Source organism: Tiliqua scincoides, chromosome 4 (genome assembly GCF_035046505.1).
Source record: "Tiliqua scincoides isolate rTilSci1 chromosome 4, rTilSci1.hap2, whole genome shotgun sequence".
Classification (NCBI taxonomy): domain Eukaryota; kingdom Metazoa; phylum Chordata; class Lepidosauria; order Squamata; family Scincidae; genus Tiliqua; species Tiliqua scincoides.
Window position 1 is genome coordinate 38,106,947 of NC_089824.1, and position 21,218 is coordinate 38,128,164.

General features: G+C 41.6%; 1 protein-coding gene across 7 annotated transcripts in view; it reads left to right on the top strand.

Annotated features, from left to right (window-relative positions):
* Positions 1–21,218, top strand: part of EYA1 (EYA transcriptional coactivator and phosphatase 1) — a 113,654-nt gene that overhangs the window by 61,445 nt on the left and 30,991 nt on the right. For 5 of the 7 annotated variants that reach the window (XM_066622872.1, XM_066622868.1, XM_066622870.1 and 2 more), the window contains one exon: positions 3,217–3,306. The exons of the other annotated variants lie outside the window; for them this stretch is intronic. In XM_066622872.1, the coding sequence (XP_066478969.1) occupies positions 3,217–3,306 (90 nt within the window). The remainder of the gene's footprint in view (positions 1–3,216; positions 3,307–21,218) is intronic. 7 annotated transcript variants of the gene reach the window in all.

Below are 21,218 nucleotides of genomic sequence, written 5' to 3' on the forward strand. Positions count from 1 at the left end.
ATCTCAACCCCCTCCCCCCAAAAAACACCGTAATATTTTCAGCCCTACCCAATGCCCAGTTTTAAGTTCTTATATTTAAGCCAGCTCAGTATGATTTGGGACAAAATCAATTTTAAATCCAACACACTGTTTGTTTGGGCTGGATTGAGATTCAGAGCTTCCCTCTAGAAAGCATAAAAACCCCAGAATGAGGAGGAGAGGAAATGAGGCTCCATTCTCTTGGGGGATGGGGAGAGGAATCTGGAAAAGACAACAACCCTTACCAATAAAGCAGTGGTACCCAAACCTTTTAGCATCAGGGCCCATCTAGTTCTACAAGACTAAAAAAAACAAAGACTTATCAGCTCAAACCTCTTTTTACTGTACTATTGAGGGAGGGACTGCATTCTGAAGCACCTGTTGAGCTCTATGTTCATTAGATTGGAAGCATTCTTGGTAGCCTTGCATTTCCTTTTGCCTGACCTTTCACACAAGCCAAGGCATGTTTGCTTACTTGTGAGTAAACCCGACCATGTATCTTAGTTTTGCTTACCATAGGGCTCATTATTATTAACAGTATTTATATACCGCTTTTCAACAAAAAGTTCACAAAGCAGTTTACAGAGAAAAATCAAATAACTAATGGCTCCCAGTCCCAATAGGGCTCACAATCTAAAAAGATGCAAAAGAACATCAGCAGGTAGCCACTAGAAAAGACACTGCTGGGGTGAGGAGGGCCAGTTACTCTTCCCCTGCTAAAAAAGAGGAGCACCCACTTGAAAAAGTGCCTCTTACTCAATTAGCAGAGGTTACATTTGTGAGTTTAGAGCAGGGGTGTCCAAACTTTTTGGCAGGAGGGCCACATCATCTCTCTGACACTGTCAGGGACCAGGGGAAAAAAAGAATTTACAACTCATATTTACATAGACGAATATATTAGAGATGGAACATATGAATGAATGGAAGTCTTGCAATAGCTCAAGGCCTATGAAAGGCCTTTCACAAAGCAAGACTGACCTTTCCTTCGCTGCCAGTGCTGCATCACAGACATGAAACAGCAAGCAGTGGAGGGAGCTTTCGTCCCACAGATCATAAGAGAGGTTGAACAGTCGCGCTCATGCTGAGAGAAGTTGTGTCGGGCCAGCATGGGCTCTAGCAAGTCCCTGGAGGGCTAGAGGCTCACTGGAGACTGGGGGTTCCCCACGGGCCTAATTGGGAGTTACCAAGGGCTGCAAATGGCCCTCGGGCTGGGGTTTGGGCACTCCTGGCTTAGAGGGAGGAACTTCCTTCTCGGGTGTTTTTCGGGGGCTGCATTCATCTGATCGGGACCATTCTGTTGGTATTGGATTCCTCTTGATCTGCCCTTTGCAGTGGATCAAGGCATGGTCATCTGTTTGTGAGTAGATGTGTGATGTGCCTCAGTTTCACTTTCCATAGGGCTCAGTGCATTTTGCTTGTCTGCTATCAGTTTGTCAGTTGCAGCTTCGTGACCCACAATTTGAGAAATTCTGCTGTAGAGCAATCAAAGATACTGTATATTAAGAACAACCTATAGCTTTCTTCTCTGTATGCACAACATACAGACTGGGAAGCTCCGCATTAAGGGAAGAGACAGAATTCAGATATATGCTTTGTACGTGAAGGGTTGCAGGTTCAATTTCTGGCATTTTCCAGACCTGATCTTGGATAGCAGGGCTGGAAATTTCCTCTTCTGAGGACGTTGGAGAGCTGCTACCAGTTAGAATAGGAAGTACTGGGTTAAATTAAGAATGATCTGTAAGGAAGTTACTTTTTTCTATCAACAACACTGAATACAAGGTGGTTTTAGGATGATAGCTTCCATTCTTTTATCTGTCCTAACTCTCCCAACAGGACTCTTAGGGTTTGTTATTTTTATTACATCTCTCTGTTTTTATTGCTTGATGATCTGTAATTTTGTTGTATTTTATATTATTTTGGTGTTGTAAACTGCCTTTGGTCACCTTCCAGAGATTTCTTTATAACTTATAAATGTTTTACTGTTTAAAAAATTGCTTGCTTGATAACTTACTCTGCTAGATGAGCTAAAACAAACCTTTTCAGTAGTAGTTCTCTTATATTTAACAGGGGGAGAGCAACAGTCTCGATTCAGGCTATGGGAGATCTGCAATTGCCTCATTGAGAGCATCTTTATTGTGCTTTGACCACCGTCGTATATGCAGTCCATTATTAAGTGAACAGTTGTTAAACAGTGCACGCCTGTATATAGATATTTTTAATAATAGAAAGCCTTATTTTTATTACTAATAGTTCATTGGTTATTTGGAAGCACATATATCATTGGCTATTTCCATCTGTGTAGTACTTTAACTTTTAAGAAAAGAGATAAAATCGGTAAATTGCGTATTCAAATGCTTGAGGCCAATCCTGAGCTCAGCGCACTTGCTCATCGCCAGTATGCGCTGTTGCAAAAGTCCCGTAATGTGTGTTTGCAGGCTCTAGCACCAGTGCTCCGCCAGTGTAGCCCAGCACTGGGTTAGTACCAGGTGAGCGCTGATGCTCCACCACTTGCGCGGACCGCCAAGCAGCAGAGACGTAGGTGGAAGTGGGGAGGAGGTTTCCACTGTTTCCAGAGCCTCTGTATCGGGCTCACCGCCTGACATGGAGGCTCTTCTTTCTATGCTGACTTTTGGGTCGCTGTAGAATCAAGTAGCCCCATTGCGCGGCTCCTCACTTTGCCCAGGGGAAGGGTTCGAAAGTCCCCTTCTCCTGAGGAGCTGCTGGCGACTGCCTGGAGTGTGCTGGATGTGGCAGCAGCCATTTTCAGCGTCGCTGCAGCCCCGTGCGCCAGGCGCTCGGGATTGAGCTGCCCGTTATATAATATGGGATGATAGCAAATGACTTCCTTTTCCCCATCTTCTAACAGCAACCACTCCACACAGCTCCTGAAATCAACCCCTAAGCCCAGAGCAGGATGAGGATGAGCAGGATTTTTGGCCTTCGGGAGGCATTCCCAGCCCTCAGAAGGTCCTCTGGAGGTGATGGAAACGGGAGGGTACAGGTTGGACACACATGTGGGTCCAGAACCTGCGAATAATCAGATTTGTGGGTTCCAAATCTGTGAGTAACACAGGCTACCTGTATATGACCCTATGGTTTTCTGGAGGGAGATTTTTATTTTATTTTTGTAGTGTAAAATTGTAGCTTTCTATCTATGTTTTACTGAGCACAATCTTTTTCCTTTCTCATTTTTTTAAGGATCCGCCTACTTCGGTTTCACTTGGACTGAGAATGGAAGAGATGATTTTCAACTTGGCAGACACGCATCTATTCTTCAATGATTTAGAAGTAAGTCATTATTGTTTTATCAGGGCATAGAATTTGTTTATTTGTTTATATTGGGTAAAATAACTTGAATGAAAGTTGATGTTATAATTTGAAAATGGTCATATTTTTTTATATGTATGTACTCTCTCTCTCTCTCTCTCTCTGTGGAAATAGGTGGTCACACAAATTTCAATTGCTGTTTGTTACTCCCAAATGTAATGCTTGTAACTGCACAAGTTGTTGTAGGGTGGTATTTGTTGTAGTTATCATTTAGAATTTTTCAGATATTATAATTATGATCAAATTATACTACTTGTAAACATTAATCCATTTCTGCCCAGCCCACAGGTGTACGCATTTGATCCCTGTTGCATATATGCAGCGTTGGACAGAAATGGCTTAAAATGCAAAAATTTATACAGGCCATGGAATATTAAGCTTTTCCTTTGTGTCATTAATGATCATTAAATGTGTACAGTTTTCTCCATTACATTCCACAGTGAGGAAGCATTATCTTTGAATCCAAGAGAAATTATTAATGATTTATAAACTGACAGTCTCAGTGCCATTTATTACAGGGTTTTGTGCCCTCTTCAATAACACATACAGCTTGTTATGTGTTAGTCAGGGGTGCTCAATAAGTTGATCGCGATCTACCAGTCGATCATGAGGCAAAATGAGTCGATCGCAGGCTTCTCTCCCGTCCACGCATCCCTGGGAGTGAGCCCCGCCCTGGGAGTGACGCATCCCTGGGAGTGAGCTCCTGTCCACGCATCCCTGGGAGTGAGCCCCGTTGACTCTGTTGGGGCTGACTCGTGAGTAGTCCTGGAGAGGAGCCGCTGGCAGTCTTCTCTCCCGTCTACGCATCCCTGGGAGTGAGCCCCTGGACTCTACTGGGGCTGACTCGTGAGTAGACCTGGAGAGGAGCCGCTGGCAGGCTTCTCTCCTGTCCACGCATCCCTGGGAGTGAGCCCCGTTGTCTCTCCTGGGGATGCTTACCTTTCCCTTGTTTTTGCACTGGTGTGTATGGAGATCTGCCCCCCCCCCCCCCCGTATTGGAATCAAGGAAGATCTGGTGAGGAGGTAGTTGTGGTGTCAGCAGTGGCCCCTTTAAGGGTAAGGCCTGGGCATCCAGCAGAGTGTGCTGCACAGCTGCAGCCACTTGAAGGCAATAGGGCCCTCAGGGATATAAGAGCACCTGAGGCAGGAAGGGCTCCACTTATTTATGTGAGTCAGCCTTTTCCTACATGAAGATCATTAAGTCCAAGTACGGTTCCACCATGACTGATGAACATTTGGAAGTGTGCTTGAGGCTGGCTGTCAGCAGCTACTGTCCGGACTATGCATCCTTGGCTGATTCACTTCAGTGCAAGTCATCAAAGTAAACTCAAGTAATTACAAAAAATGTTTATAGTTAATTATGTTGTGTTGTGCAATATTGGCTCATGCGGTTATGCAAGGTACACCAACATACATTGTACACATAAATGTTATTTGTTATGATGGCGCGAACATTGTAAAAAAAATTCTGGTAGATCTCCGGGCCTTGCTGGGTTTCAAAGTAGCTCTCGAGCCAAAAAAGTGTGAGCACCCCTGTGTTAAGTTTTCTTTGTTAGTCATATGATGTGGCGTGCTGTAAAAACCTGTTGCAAATTCATAAATTTACAGTTAGTTGTTTATCTTTGTTTTTGTTAGCTTCCAAAAGAACTACTTGCTTGAGCAATGAAGTGTTAGCATGGAACCAACTGAGTACAGCAGCAGAACCTTTTGTGTTCAGGGTTTGGAGTTCAGAATGGCTTTCCATGCTGCTGCAGTTTTCCATCAGTTCCTGGCTTTCACTTGTTACGCTGCTCACACGAGTAGGCCTCTTGTGTAAGCTGAAAAAGGAAAAATAAACAGTCAGTTATAACATGTGTATCGGACTTTTGTGGAACGTAGCAAGGATTTTGTCAGTGCTTGCAGTCTTTGGTGCTTTTGTTTGTTCATATTTTGAAAGTCTGTGGCTTAATTAGAGCAACTGCAAGTAAAGTGCCTGCCTGTTTCATCTTATGAAAGGGAAAAAATTTGTTGATATGTTCATAAGAAAAAATATAAAAACAATCAAGTTTTGCTCCCATCATACTAAAGACAGCTGTTTATTTAAAATCCAACCATTAAACAAGCTTGCGGCAGGACTGCCAACAGGCATTAATCATCACATTGTTGTTTTGTTAGAATTTATAAATGTATGTTATTCCAGACAGGCAAAAGAATCCAAAAGATTCAAATACAACTTTTGCTGATCAAAGTTAATTGGCAGCAATTGGCCTTTAAATATTTCCTGATGTTTCCTTTTCTCAAAAATCAAGCAAAATACACCTTATTTAATAGATGAGCCAATATCATTTGAAAAATGCTTGTGTGTGACGAACCTTAAATGTGGTTTCTCAAACATCTGTCCTATATTTTGATTTATTTTCCTCTGTGAAGAAACTACTCACAGATGAATTGGAAACTTAAGAATGTAATAAAATTATTTAAATAGGCTTTATTTTTTCTTCCATTCCTTAGTGAAGTATTTATTTTTTCACATATAAAATACAAGATTTCATATATTTGTGTTTTCAATAAAGCAGCTTAATATTGAAAACATTTATTATTGTGGTACAAATAGTGCCATTACTGAGTGACATGAATTGAGTTGTTGAGGCATGGAAGAAAATAAAATGTGATCTTATTGTCTCTGGTTGCATTTGACGTTACCGAAAAAATAAAAAGTAGCATCTTATCTTGATCCTGTGTTCAACAGTTGTGTTTTCATTTACTTTAGACAACCACAAATATTTGTCCATATATAGGGTTTTGTAACTGCTTTCATCTACAATTGATGTTCAGGAAATTGACAATAAGTTTAGTGGTTTTGATAAAATCATTGCCATTGTTCAGGTAATTGTGTAACTTGTTGCTTGCCCTAAGTAGGACTTCCAAGTTGTATTTCTTGAGCTGTAACTCCCCAAACCATACAAACAGCTCTTGAAACTTTAGTAAAGTTTTGATATGGCCCTGTAGTCTTGTGTACTAAAAGTGCCTAAAGTAGTTCTGGATTATAGTGTTTCCTTAAATGGAGATGTAATTTATTGAGCACTTTTAATCAGTGATTCAGTACACAGTACATCAATACAAATATTAATGAGGACTTCTGTCAAACTGGTTTTGCTGTTTTTGTTTACGTGTATCTCTGATAAAGTTTGTATTTATGATAAACAAGTTACATGGCAAAAAGAGAAAGAAAGAAATGTCTGTATCCCATTCACTAGGTTAGGATGTGGCAGTCAGCGTTTGGGGAGGAATCGTAGCTCACAGCCCAATCCTGAGCTGGCTGGGGCACACGGCTGCAATGGTGCCGAAAATGGCCGCCACTGCATCCTGTGCACTTTGGGCAGATGCTGGCGGCTCCTCAGGAGAAGGGAACTTTTGTCCCCTTCCCCCGGGTAAAGAGAATAGCCCCATTGTGTAACCCCAACCCAAACAGTTGGCGGTGAATCAAGAGCCTCCTTGTAAGGCGGTGAGCCCAACACAGAGACTCTGATCCAGTGGAGCATTACTCCACCAGTCCCGCCTCCCTCCCTCCCCGCTTCCTCCCCCGGCACGCCTACCCCGTCCTTTCCCCGGAATGCCTTCTCCCTGCCTCCCCCCAAACCCCCACTTACCTCTTTGCTGCTCAGCAGTCCGTGTGACCGCTTAGCAGCAGAGATCAAGTGCCCGCCCAGCAGTAGCCCAGCGCCAGCCAGCACTGAGCTACCACCAGTGCTCACCTGGCGGTAGGGCCCACACACCGGTGGTGAGCCAGCACGCCAAGCCAAGGATTGGGCTCTCAATCACTGGCATCTCCAGTTAGGGCTGGGAAAGACCCTTATCTGAAACCCTAGATAACTGCTCTCAATCAGTGTAAACAGTACTGATCAAGATCAATCAGTGGTCTGTCTCAATGTAAGACAGCATCATTTATGGCATTTGTAGATCATACAATGCCAAAGGCAAGTGGGTTAAAAGGAAGCAAATTTGATAGATCTCTTCTTACTGTTTGGTATAACTTAGGGCAGGATGACATGTAATAAGACATGGAACTGCTCTTGGAAATGCCAGTTCTGTGTTGAATTCTTCCCCTCTATAATATGTCATAAAATATATACAGTATTTGGATATCTTTATGCTGCATACTTCCTTGCCTTGTTCCACTTCATTGGCTGCTTTGGGGGTGGGGGATGGGAGTAAGAATAATACGCAACATGATTAGAGCCTCACATTTTAGTACATGATATAAAGGGCAAGAGAATGTGACATGGGTGTTGCTGGTTTTAGCAATATAAAATCCTGCCCCTACAAAATGATTTCATTAGTGCTGTCACATAATCAGTATTTTAGTACTGATGGTTTACTAGAGTAAGAATTTTGAAATAGTCATTTGCTTTTGTTTTTCTTAATAACTTTGTTGAAGACACTCAATAATGATTTAACTGAGAAGAGCCTTCTCTGGACTATATCTGAAGCAGAAAGAAATGTATTTGTTCATTTTGGAAAAAAAGAAAAGCAAAATATTTTAATTTGTACTGCAGTGCTATCTACTCAATAGCCTGCAATAAAAAATGCATTATTTTTTGGAAAAGGGACACAAATAGTTGCTTCTAATATCTCTATAAATAGCTAAATATGCTAAGTGACAGTTTCAGAAAAGTGTTTGATTCTAATGAAAAGTGTGTGCAGATACTTTAAATTTTAATTTTTTCTCCATCTCACAATATTACCTGTTTCCTGCTTCTTGCTTCGTTATGATAGACAGCCTTGTTTATTAGACTGTTTTGGCACATCTGGTCTCAGGCAGAACCTGGAAGTGTAGTGGCATAAAAAATGTAAATCAATGGCAGGGAAAATATTTAAACCTTTCAAACCGCTTATGCAGGTTTGTTTCAATGAAGCTTCAAGACAGTTTTGATTTAACTGGCACGGAATGAACTTTCTTTAGTATAGCATGACTGAGTGTCCTCCCCACTGTGGGGATAGACCAGTAGTAAAATCAGAGCAGTTTCTTTCTTCATAGATCATTGTGGACACTGAGCAACAATGAATAAACACTGTGGCTGTGTGGTGTTTTGAACATCTGCATATTAGACCTCCTCAAAGCTCTGAATTATGTATGGGCTGGCAACACAATATATCTGACCTTTTGGTTCACCAACTGCATTGTGTAAGAGCATATCTGTCCATATATATCCACGTTGACTTCAGCTGAGGGAGACTCATCACCTCTTTCAGCATTTCTAGTCAGTATAGCATGACCTGAAATGTTTTTCATCTAGCAGTGTTTTCATCATTTCCCTTAACAGTTGTCTCCTCTGCCCTGCCCCCTCACCTGCCATGTTGCAAACTCTACTTTTTACCTGAATGTGCTTCATATGCAGTTTGCAGGCAAGCAAGTGTGGGCTCAATATGATAAAATAATTAAATCCAATAGCCACATGCACTTAAGCCACAGACAGTTTGAAGAAGCTAATATAGACAGATATTTTCTTATGTTTTTGTTTATTCTTTAAGAATGTTTAAGTCTTCAGAATAATTATCTAAATTTTTGGTAGTGATATACATTTATTCAGTCTTATCAAAATGACTATATTAATTATTTTGTTGTCTTACAATATATATGACAAGAAAGTCACAAAAATCAAATAATATTTCTGAAAACCAAGTATTGCATTTTGATCTATGATAGAATGTAACGATGTATACAATCTCTTGGCAGCTACATGGCTTTCTCTAGTGCAGTTGCTGAGGAGTACAGATTTCTCTGCCTAAATTCAAACACCTTTTCAATCTATGGTTTTCTTTTTGACTGAACAAATGCCTGTCAGTGCAATTCAGTGCATGTCTATTCAGAAGTAAGTTCCATTGAGTACTGGTGGCACTCGCATCCATAGACATCCTCTTCTTTACTCTCCCTTACTGTGGTTCTGTGCCAGTAAACTGGCATAGAACTGAGGAAACCAAATGGGGAAGCAGAGGCTTTCCCCAGGGAAACAAAAGTTTCTTTATCCTGAGAAGACCTTTGTGACCCCCTCTCCCCATCCGTAAGATGCAGTGTGCACTCCGCTGACACAGCTGTATCAGTGGGAGGCTCAATAGGATTGGGCTGTTAATCCAATATGAGCGTATAGCAAATTGCTGCCTTTATTTCTTAATACAGTGTTTCTCAAACTGGGTCAGGACCCATTAGGTGGGTCATGAGCCAATTTCAGGTGGGTCCCCATTCATTTCAATATTTTATCTTTAATATATTAGACTTGATGCTACCATGGTATGTGACTGCATTTGGGGAAATGTTACACACCTGTACTTTTAATAGGCTCTTATGTATGTATATGCTTTAACAATGGTAGTAAATGGGACTAACTCCTGGGTAAGTGTGGGCAGGATTGGATTGTTAAAAATTTTCCTGCTTGATGATGTCACCTCCAGTCATGACATAACTTCCAGTGGGTCCTGACAGATTCTCATTCTAAAAAGTGGGTCCTGGTGCTAAAAGTTTGAGAACTACTGTCTGAAAGCATCTTAGGCTGTCTGAAAGCCTTAGGGCCCAATTTTTCCTGATGCCTCTTGCAACAGCACTGACTGTCACAGAAGGCTAATGGGAAGGCCTGGAAAAGCCCATGTCAGCACCCATTGCCCCAATTGCCAGAGCAGGAAAGCTGATGGGAGAGGAGAGAGGGGATGGTGGAAGGGCGGAATGGAGGTGTTCGTTGGGGGGGATAGGATTGGGACACTAGTATCTTTCTACATTTTTTCTTCATCCAAATTATGACCTCTTTTCATTCCCTCATTTACAATTTCACAATGCAAGTACGTTAGCTTAAAGTAGCAAGCAAAGTATAATCCTATTGGACAGAAGTGGAGTAAAAAACCCTGCAGTTTAGGGTTGAATAACTGGCACTGAACTTTGTTTGCCATCCTTTTGCTCATTCACCCCGTTTGGAAATATTTTTGGAACTTTTCACAGTGTCCTTGGCTTTTCTCCACCTGAGCATGAAAAGCTCCAAAATTCAATTATTTGGTGTTGAGAATTATGAAAGCATGTAGTGCAGGGCTTTGCTTTGCAGGCACACTGATTCATCCTCAGTAGAACTTGTTCTTGTCTGTGTTCTACCTTTACCATGCTATGCACTAATTTACCCAGAAGGATTATGAGCCTGTAAATTCCTGACTCTCTCAGATCCCTTCTTAAAAATAGGTGTTACATTGGCTATATTCCAGTTCTTCTGGTAAGGAGGCCAATTTTAATATTAAGTTTCATATTTTTGTTAGAGATTGACAATTTCACATTTGCCATTCATTTGGGTGTATGCCATCCAAGCCTGAGACTTGCTGGTTGTTAATTTGACTATTAGCCCCAGAAGCCTTCTTTTACTAGTTTTGCCTTAGTTCTTCAGGTGCCTGTCTCATTGTTAGGCATGGGTATCTACGCAACACCTTTCTAACACAAACTATGCATTTATCTTCTCTTTAGTCTCGGTATCCTCCTTCTAAAATCATTTCCCACCTTTGTTGTCTAGCAGTCTGATCCTTTGTCTGGCTAGTTTCCTACTTCTGGTGTATTTAAAGAAATGTTAATTGTTTGTTCCATTGTGTTTAGCAATACATCCCACAATTCCTTTTTTGCTTACAGTTTGTGTGCTGCAGTTGTTTTGCTGCAGTTTGTGTGCTTCTTCATTTTTTCTCATTTAGACCCTGCTTGGTAGTTAACCATGCTATTATCTTCTTGAACTTGTTTGTAGTTTTCCTAATCTGAGGAATACATTATATTTTATATACTATTATTGTGGTTTTAAATAGCCTCCAAGTGTCCTGAAGACATTTGGATATACTGACTTCTCCTTTCAACTTACTTTTAAATAATTTCCACCATTTTTGACAAGTGACCTGTTTTGAAACAAAAGAAACATAAAAACAGGCCCACTAGACCAGGTCCTAGGCCCATCTAGTCCAGCTTCCTGTATCTCACAGCGGCCCACCAAATGCCCCAGGGAGCACACCAGATAACAAGAGACCTGCATCCTGGTGCCCTCCCTTGCATCTGGCATTCTGACATAGCCCATTTCTAAAATCAGGAGGTTGCACATACACATCATGGCTTGTAACCCATAATGGATTTTTCCTCCAGAAACTTGTTCAGTCCTCTTTTAAAGGCATCCAGGCCAGATGCCATCACCATATCCTGCGGCAAGGAGTTCCACAGACTGACCACACACTGAGTAAAGAAATATTTTCTTTTGTCTGTTCTAGCCCTCCCAACACTCAATATTTGTGGATGTCCCCTGGTTCTGGTGTTATGTAAGAGTATAAAGAGCATCCCTCTATCCACTTTATCCTTTTCATGCATAATTTTGTATGTTTCAATCATGTCCCCCCTCAGGCATCTCTTTTCTAGACTGAAGAGGCCGAAACGCCTCTTTTGGGTGACCAGATGTTGTGGCGACCAGAACTGGACACAATACTCCAGGTGTGGCCTTACCATTGATTTGTACAATGGCATTATAATATTAGCCATTTTGTTCTCAATACCTTTTCTAATGATCCCAAGCATAGAATTGACCTTCTTTACTGCCGTCGCATTTTGGGTCAACACTTTCATCGACTTGTCTGTGTGTTTTCAGATTCTATCTTTGATGAGGCATTCCACCATCTTACCCGGTTTAGATGTTAGGCTGACCAGCCTGTAGTTTCCCAGGTCCCCCCTCTTTCCCTTTTTAAAGATTGGTATGACATTTGCTATCCTCCAATACTCTGGCACTATGGCTGTTTTGAGGGACAAGTTGCATATTTTAGTCAAGAGATCAGCAACTTCATTCTTTAATTCCTTAATAACTCTTGGGTGGATGCCATCAGGGCCCAGTGGCTTATTGATCTTTAATTTATCAATGAGGTCTGAAACATCTTCTCTTTCAACCTCTATCTAACTTAATTCCTTGGTCAGGAGGGGCCATTAGGGCAGCAGTATTTGCCCAAGGTCTTCTGCCATGAAGACAGATGCAAAGAACTCATTTAATTTCTCTGCCATCTCTAAGTCTCCTTTTATCTCCCCTTTCCCTCCCTCACCATCCAGAGGGCCAACTGCTTCTCTGGTGGGTTTCCTGCTTCTAACATATTTGAAGAAGCTTTTATTATTCCCCTTAATGTTGCTGGCCATGCGTTCCTCATAGTCTCACTTGGCCTCCTGTATCACCTTCTTACATTTCTTTTGCCCCAGTTTATGTTCCTTTTTATTCTCCTCTTTAGGGCAAGACTTCCATTTATGGAAGGAAGCTTCCTTGCCCTTTACAGCCTCTCTAACGTGGCTGATTAGCCATGCAGGCACCTTCCTGGAGTTAGTGGAATTTGAAATTAAATATTGAAATTAAATATGACCATGTTGCGCTCTCTGAGCAACTTTCCATTTACATGTAAACTAAAATAATGAGTTATATAATTCAGTATTCCAGAATGAGATTTGGGACCTCAAGAGGCTTTCTCTGTTTCAGGGGTGCATACAATAAGAACTCTATCGGTTTCATTTTTTTCAGTGATTAAACAAAATGCTCAGGGAGAACAGGGAGAGAATGACAGGAAAAAGAACTAATCCCATCTGTCTGTCTGTCTGTCTGTCTGTCTGTCTGTCTGTCTCTCTCTCTCTCTCTCTCTCTCTCTCTCTCTCTGTGTGTGTGTGTGTGTGTGTGTGTGTGGCTAACTTTTATTTTAACTTGAAAGTAAATTTTAATGCCTTATAAGGCATTGGGGCAAACTCCTATCCTGTGCTAGAACAGGTAAGCCAAGAGGCTTGCACTGTATCCAGCGCAGGATAGGGGCCATAAGCAGCTCAGAGGCACGTGGAAACATTTCTCCTTACCTCTGGGTTAGGGTCTTCGGCTCCTATGGTCTCCTCGGATTTGCACCACCTCTTGAGGTGGCACAAGTTTGAGGAGAGTGGAACGAATTGAAGCCGCTCCATTCTCCCTGGGAACAGGGTTTGAGCTTTGGCATAATTGCCAGATCCCAGCCCTGCTTCGTGCCCTTCCGTCCCCAGGGTCGCCCACCACCTGCCTGCCCACCACCCAGGAATGCCTCCCCTCGCCCCCCCACCTATCTTTCTTCCTTGTGTCGGTGCAGCCAGGTCGATGCAGCCTGCACAGAGGAAGCCAGCGTGGAGGCTTGCCTTTGCTGGCTGGCGCTTCTCCAAGCATCGTCCTGGCTTACTCCTGAGGAGGCGCAAACATGCCTTACGGCACATTTGCAACCCTCCTGGGCCAGCACAAGGGACTTGCACCAGCCTAAGTCAAGGGCTGGATTGTGCCCTAGGAGGCCCAGGAAAGCCCATATCCACAATTTCATGTAACAGAGCCTCTTCGGATATGAGGGCTCACTTGTATATTTCTAAAAATGAACAGGGAAGAATCAGCAATTCTGTTGGGAAACTGTTTTCTGCCTTTTTCATTTTTAATTGAGTGGCGTTCAAACAAATGAGCCTTAACCTAATGAGCATTTGATCTGGCCTCTTGATTGTATTTGAATGGATTTTTCAACACATATGTAAATTCCTCTCTATCTAATTTTATCTTATAGGAAAGCAATAAACAAAATAAATGCCCTTTCAAAACAAAAGAATTTCACTTAATTTCAAAAACTTCCTTTTTTATATGCTTCACGTTACTATGTTATCATGAAAACTTGTTACTGTCCTTCCTATGGTATAATAAACGATGGGCTACCCTACCCATGGTATAGTGGTGTTGAAATACATGCTGATGTGACTTTAAATAATTCTTAAATAATTCTCTGTAATGAAATATAATTTATATAATATAAGTAATAAATTCTCTATACATTAGTCTAAAATTTAATGTAAGTTTTGTTCAGAAAAGGAAATTGTATAGATGTAGCAGATTTTGGTCATCATTATTGTTGGAGAGCTTACTCCAGGTAAATGAAAGTCAGACCAGATAAGACAGAGTTATTGCTAACTCATTACTCTTCTGATGGAGTTTTATTCTTTTGTCATGATCCATAGGTACTCAGATTCCACATGCTGATGTACACACCAGTGAATTTTCTCCATTTATTTGAATGGGGAGTTGTTCTTGGTGGATGAACTCTATTTGTACATCAAAACTCCCATATTTGGAAGAGATTGCCTGATTAGGATATTTGTTCTTCCTGCCCTATGAATGTGCATGATTTTTTCTTATTGTCTGGATTTTAGATTGCAGTGAATGAAAAACATCTGCTAAAATATTATATGCATGGCCTATAGAAACAAAACCTTGAATCCAGTATTATTGCAGAATTAAATTGTTTGCCTGTCTTTCAGATCATTACAAAATAATTACACTGTGAGGCATGTCATTTTCAATTCTTACTGCCAATAAAATCCTGTATTTATTCTAAGACCAGTATTATGACTTCTGAGAGTGGATTTTTTGTAACAACTGATAGGTTGATTTCTAAAGCAAAAGCATTAAAGTAAGCAAGGGATAATTTCCAAGTTCATCATTTTTCCTAGTCTGCCAGCAATTGTGAAATAAAAAGTCTGACTGTATTGAAATTTGGTTCTTCACAACAAGATTGTACTTGATGTCCATATGAAAAATGAAAAAGATTTTGTACTAGTCTGTCTCAGCAGGACTAGCAGATGTGAATGAAAGGTAATAGACACTGCAGAGAACACTGGCCACTGTGATAAGAAATCGGTGTTTGTAAGCAATGGGCAAGTCCAAGGATAAGAACAAATTTAAAATTCTGAAAAATCAGGATTGCTTCTAGAATTTGAAGTAGTTTTCAAACCATTTGTATTTCAAGGCAGTAAACCTTTTGAGATCTAGAACTCATTTTTAACCTCAACTTACAAAGTAGGACCCATTTTTTATTTTGTTTTTATCATACACATTTGTCTTCTCTTCTGTGGCCCAGTTCAATCTTGGTTTCATATCCTGGCTTGTTCCTAAAGTATGCTTATAACAAAACAGGATTTTCTAGATTTTTTAATGTTATGGTACATCCCAGATTGTTCAGAATCATTGGAAAACTTTGTGCACAAAGGGGCAGTGGGAACATGCAAAAGCAAGACCCAGAATATCACAGGGAACCAGGATTAAGTCATGGTGCCACATGACATCTGAACTGGACTGGTGCGTGCATTTTCTCTTTTCTTGGTCTCACCAAATTGGATCCAATATTGCTATTCCACTTATGAATGAATGGGCACTAGAATAGTGCACAAGGAAAGTCAAAATAAATCCAATTGTACTCTTCCTGTGCAAAAACCTGTGAATCTTCTTGCAAAAGCGGAATAATGCATACTGCTATGGCACTGTGAACTCTTGTGCAAACTCTTGCACAGCGGTCTCCAAACTGGAGACTGTTACACAACAAAAACTCCTTCCATGTCCCAAGCAGCTCTTAGTGTTCTGCTGCTGAGTTCTTCAGCCATGTGGGCATAAGGACACTCTGGGCAGTTGCATCTATGACCTGGACATCCTGATGCAAAGCCTGCTGGGGACATCAGGCCATAGATGTGACTGCCCAGTGTCCCTATGTCCACATGGCTGAAGAACAGAGCAGCAGAATGGTAAGAGCTCACAGAGGGGAGGGATTTGGGCAAATGCTGGATCTGGTCTGCAGGCCAGGGTTTGGCGAGCCCAGCTGTTGCATAAGATTTTGCAGAACAGTGCCAGCAAACGTTTTCCTTTTGCTCACAGTTCCTTTGATCTATTCATTCTTCCCTTTAAAACAAAAACAAAAAAACACTGAAATAGGAAAATGGTGATAACGTTACTGCTGCAACCAACCTTGAGTCTGACTTGCTTGAGAGTCACAACTGATCAACTGAAGACCAATGTTCTAAGACAGAGTTTCCCAAATTGTGTGTCATGACCCATTTGATGGGTCATGACCTGATTGTGGATGAGTTGCAAAGTGACAAACTGATAGCAGACAAGCAAAATGCATTGAACCCTATAGAAAATGAAGCTGAGTGATACCATATGTTTACTCATGATTAAATGGACATGCCTTGGTCCATTCCGAAGGGCAGGCCAAGAGGAATCCAATGCTACCAGAATGGTCCCAGTCTGATCAACACAGCCCCCAAAAAACACCAGAGAAGGAAGTTCCCTCCAAACTGATGAATGTATTGAGTCTTATGGAAAGCAAAACTAAGTGACACGGTAATATAACAAATACGTATTCATTTTGTAAGTAAGCAAACGTGCCTTGGATCATGTGGAAGGTCAGGTGAAGGGTTGTGCAAGGCTACCAGAATGGCCCCAATCTTATGCACGTGCAGCTCAAGTGCTCCAGAAGGCAGCCCCCTCCCCACCATAGTACAGTAAAAAGAGGCTTGAGCTGTTAAGACTTTTTTTTTTGCCTTGTAAAGCTAATGGTGTGTAATTTTAAAGAGTAAGTTCCTGCACTTAATAAGTTTGGAACCACTGCTTGATTGGTAATCGTTGTCTTTTAAAGATTGCTCCCACTGCCCCTCCCCCCCACAATGGAGTCTCATTTCTATTCCTCCTCATTCTGGGGTTTTTATGCTGTTTAGAGGGAAGCTTTGAATCTCAATCCAGCCCAAACAAAATGTGTGTTAGATTTAAAATTGATTTTGTCCCTAATCACACTGAACCGGCTTAAATATAAAAACATAAAATTGAACTGGGCATTGGATAGGGCTAAAAACAATATGGTGTTTTTGGAAGGGGGTTGAGATTTTTGCAGGCAGGCTACAGAGAAAATTCACTTGGTGGTCCAGGGCTCACTTCCCCATCTCATCTCCCCTTATTTATTTGTTTTACTTTAAGTATTTATAACTATTCATTTTAATTTATTTATAGCCTGCCTATGTAGGGAAAATGGCACAATTTCAGTGCTTGCCATGGGCAATTTCAGTACTTGCTGCATTTTCAGGAAAGCACTTCCTGCTTGATGATGTCACTTCCGGCCATGATATCACTTCCAGGTTAATGACATCACTTCTGGTGGGTCCTGGACAGATTGATTGATTACGGTCACAGACCAGCCCATCTGGCTGGTCTGGACAGATTGTCATTCTAAAAAGTGGGTCCCAGTACTAAAAGTTTGAGAACCACTGTAAGGTACTTCTCATGCCTCTTTGGATGGAGAAGTGCTGACTTGAAAGTTACGTTCTTCTAAAAGTCTGTATTATCATGTTCGTACTGTGATGTCTGTGCTTAGGAAACTAGCATATTGAAGTTCATAGAAATTATTTGAGCAGTGTGATCTTACTGGAGAAGGGACCCACTTCCTTGACACAATTTTCCATTGTAGGCCTTGTTGTCATCTCTTGTGAAACTCTACCTGAATATAAATATAGTGTATGGGGGGAGAGGGTAGTAGATTTATTATTGTAGAGGTGTTGTGAGCAATCAGGGAGGAACAGCTCTCTTGTGGGTAGGTGGAAAATGAAAGGGTACTCTAGATCTCTCAGCCGGAGTTCAGCAAGATTTGTGACATGACACTAGCAGAATAGCAATAGAAGAGGCAGAGGCAGGTAAGTAACAGTAATTCCTTTCCTTCTGTGTCCCCAGTAGGCTAACAGTGGTAAGACCTTTCAGTCATGTAAATAACTCTGCTGGGAAAAGCTACCATAATAAACAGCTTTCACACAACTGCTCGAAAAACTCAGTGGGTGTTCAAGGAGCTGCCACCAGCCTTGCTTGCTATTTGACTCTGGCAAGTATTCAAAAGAGCAGAGACTAGTGGCTGATCAGCAGCAGCTTTGCTTTTGATACCCTACTATTCCTGCTGAGTGGTGTAATCAGGGTCAACATCTGCTTATTGAAGCACCCTCATCAGCGGAGTAGACAAGGAAGTAAAAGCTAGGCAAGGGAGTAGATTTTATTAAAAACTTCATGCTGATCAGCAGAATAAAAAAATGTAGATGCTAGTGTAGAAGTTACATAAAATAATAGTTAAAACAATATCAATATCACAAAGGTCACAATACTTTTAAGTTTATTAGAACTCCTCCTTAAGAGAGAGAGAGAGAGAGAGAGGGTTAAAAAGATGTTGCTGGACATGATTGAAACCCTGTCTGCAGTTTGTAAGAATTAAGATCAGGCCAGATCTGATTGGTGGGGGGCGCTGTGGGACCAGTTGGCATGGGCATATGATTTTGAGGGGGCCTACTCCAATAGAGTTAAGGGGCATCTTTCAGCACTAAACATTAAAATTTGAAAGAGTAATACAGATAATTAATTAATGTATTAATTAATTAATTAATACAGATAAAAAAATAAATGCAGATAACAGAAACCAACTCTGTGCTCAATTTACGTGACAATTCATGGAAAAAGAGGGGGTACAGAAAAATTTTGATGTTTGTTGAAAATTTGGGTGTTTCTGCCTTTGATGTTTATGAATTGCAATCGGAAGGTCCTTAGTGTGTGGAGAGCATAAGAACAACCCCACTGAATCAGGCCATAGGCCCATCTAGTCCAGCTTCCTGTATCTCGCAGCGGCCCACCAAATGCCCCAAGGAGCACACCAGATAACAAGAGACCTGCATCCTGGTGCTCTCCCTTGCATCTGGCATTCTGACATAATCCATTTCTAAAATCAGGAGGTTGCACATACACATCATGGCTTGTACCCCGTAATGGATTTTTCCTCCAGAAACTTGTCCATTCCCTTTTTAAAGGCGTCCAGGCCAGTTGCCATCACCACATCCTGTGGCAAGGAGTTCTACAGACCAACCAAGTGCTGAGTAAAGAAATATTTTCTTTTGTCTGTTCTAACTCTCCCAACACTCAATTTTAGTGGATATCCCCTGGTTCTGGTGTTATGTGAGAGTGTAAAGAGCATCTCCCTATCCACTCTGTCCATCCCCTGCATAATTTTGTATGTCTCAATCATGTCCCCCCTCTTTTCTAGGCTGAAGAGGCCCAAACGCCATAGCCTTTCCTCATAAGGAAGGTGCCCCAGCCCCGTAATCATCTTAGTTGCTCTCTTTTGCACCTTTTCCATTTCCACTATGTCTTTTTTGAGATGCGGTGACCAGAACTGGACACAATACTCCAGGTGTGGCCTTACCATAGATTTGTACAACGGCATTATAATATTAGCCGTTTTATTCTCAATACCTTTCCTAATGATCCCAAGCATAGAATTGGCCTTCTTCACCGCCGCCGCACATTGGGTCGACACTTTCATTGACCTGTCCACCACCACCCCAAGATCTCTCTCCTGATCTGTCACAGACAGTTCAGAACCCATCAGCCTATATCTAAAGTTTTGATTTTTTGCCCCAATGTGCATGATTTTACACTTACTGACATTGAAGCGCATCTGTATTAAGATGAGTTTAATCTTGTTAATGGCTTGTTGAAATATTTAGTAGGCAAACTGACAACAATACTCTAATTCAGTGGACAAACTGAGTATTCAGTGGAATACTCCAATTCATTCAGAAACTGGTGGGTTGCAACCCACCAACCTAACATAAGAAGAACCCTGCTGGATCAGGCCAAGGGCCCATCTAGTCCAGCTTCCTGTATCTCATGGTGGCCCACCAAATGCCCGAGGGAGCACACAAGACAACAGACACAACCTGCATCCTGGTGCCCTCCCCTGCATCTGGCAATCAGAGGCAGCTTGCTTCTAAAACCAAGAGCTTACACATACCTACTATGACTTGTAACCCGTAATGAACTTCTCCTCCAGAAATTTGTCCAATCCCCTCTTAAAGGTATCCAGGCAAGATGCCATCACTACATCCTGTGGCAAGGAGTTCCACAGACTAATTACAAGCTGGGTAAAGAAATATTTTCTTCTGTCTGTCCTAACTCCCAACACTCAGCTTTAGTGGATGTCCCCTGGTTCTGGTGTTATGTGAGAGGGAAAAGAGCGTCTCTCTATCCACTCTGTCCATCCCCTGCATGATTTTATATGTCTCAATCATGTCCCCCCTCAGGCTCCTCTTTTCTAGACTTAAGAGGCCCAAATGTTGTAACCTTTCCTCATAGGGAAGGTGCCCCAGCCCAGTAATCATTTTGGTTGCTCTCTTATTATTATTATTATTAACAGTATTTATATACCGCTTTCAACTAAAGTTCACAAAGCAGTTTACAGAGAAAAAAATCAAATAAGTAATGGCTCCCTGACCCAAAAGGGCTCACAATCTAAAAAGATGCAAAAGAACACCAGCAGACAGCCACTAGAAAAGAAGCTGCTGGGGTGAGGTGGGCTAGTTACTCTCCCTCTGCTAAGCAGAAGAGCACCCACTTGAAAGAGTGCCTCTTACCCAGTTAGCAGGGGTTAACCTGCTTTCCAAAAAATGGAAAACTTTTGCACCTTTTCCATCTCCACTATATCCTTTTTGAGATGCGGCGATCAGAGCTGGACACAATACTCCAGGTGTGGCCACACAATACTCCAGGGAACCTGAGAAGCACTAGCCAATGCCCCTTAAAAAGGCAGGGAGGTGAGGAAGGCAGCAATGCGATCCCCAGGACCATGTTGCTGTCACTGATGGGAGGGGGGTTTTCTACTTAATTGCAGCCAGTGCTGCAGTCCTGGGGGCATCCAGGGTGTGGGGAGCCCTCTGCAGTGCTCCTCATACCTGTAAAACAAGAGGAAAAAAGGGCAGTTTCAGTTTTCTCAACAAAAACCCTGAAACTTTTTCTAATGTTATTTATGAATTTGTACTTTACCTTTAGCACTGTCTCAGTAGCTGAATTTGCACTAAGTCTGCTGGAAACTGATCACAAGGTTTAAGAGGGAGATATTTTAAGCATTTTTGGGCTGGCATTTTGGCAAAATAATTTACTTCTGAGTTGATCTTTGTATTTTTAACATTGTGTTTGAGTGGAGTTCTATTTATTTTATTCTGTTCTGTTACTTGCACGTAAATCATACACCAC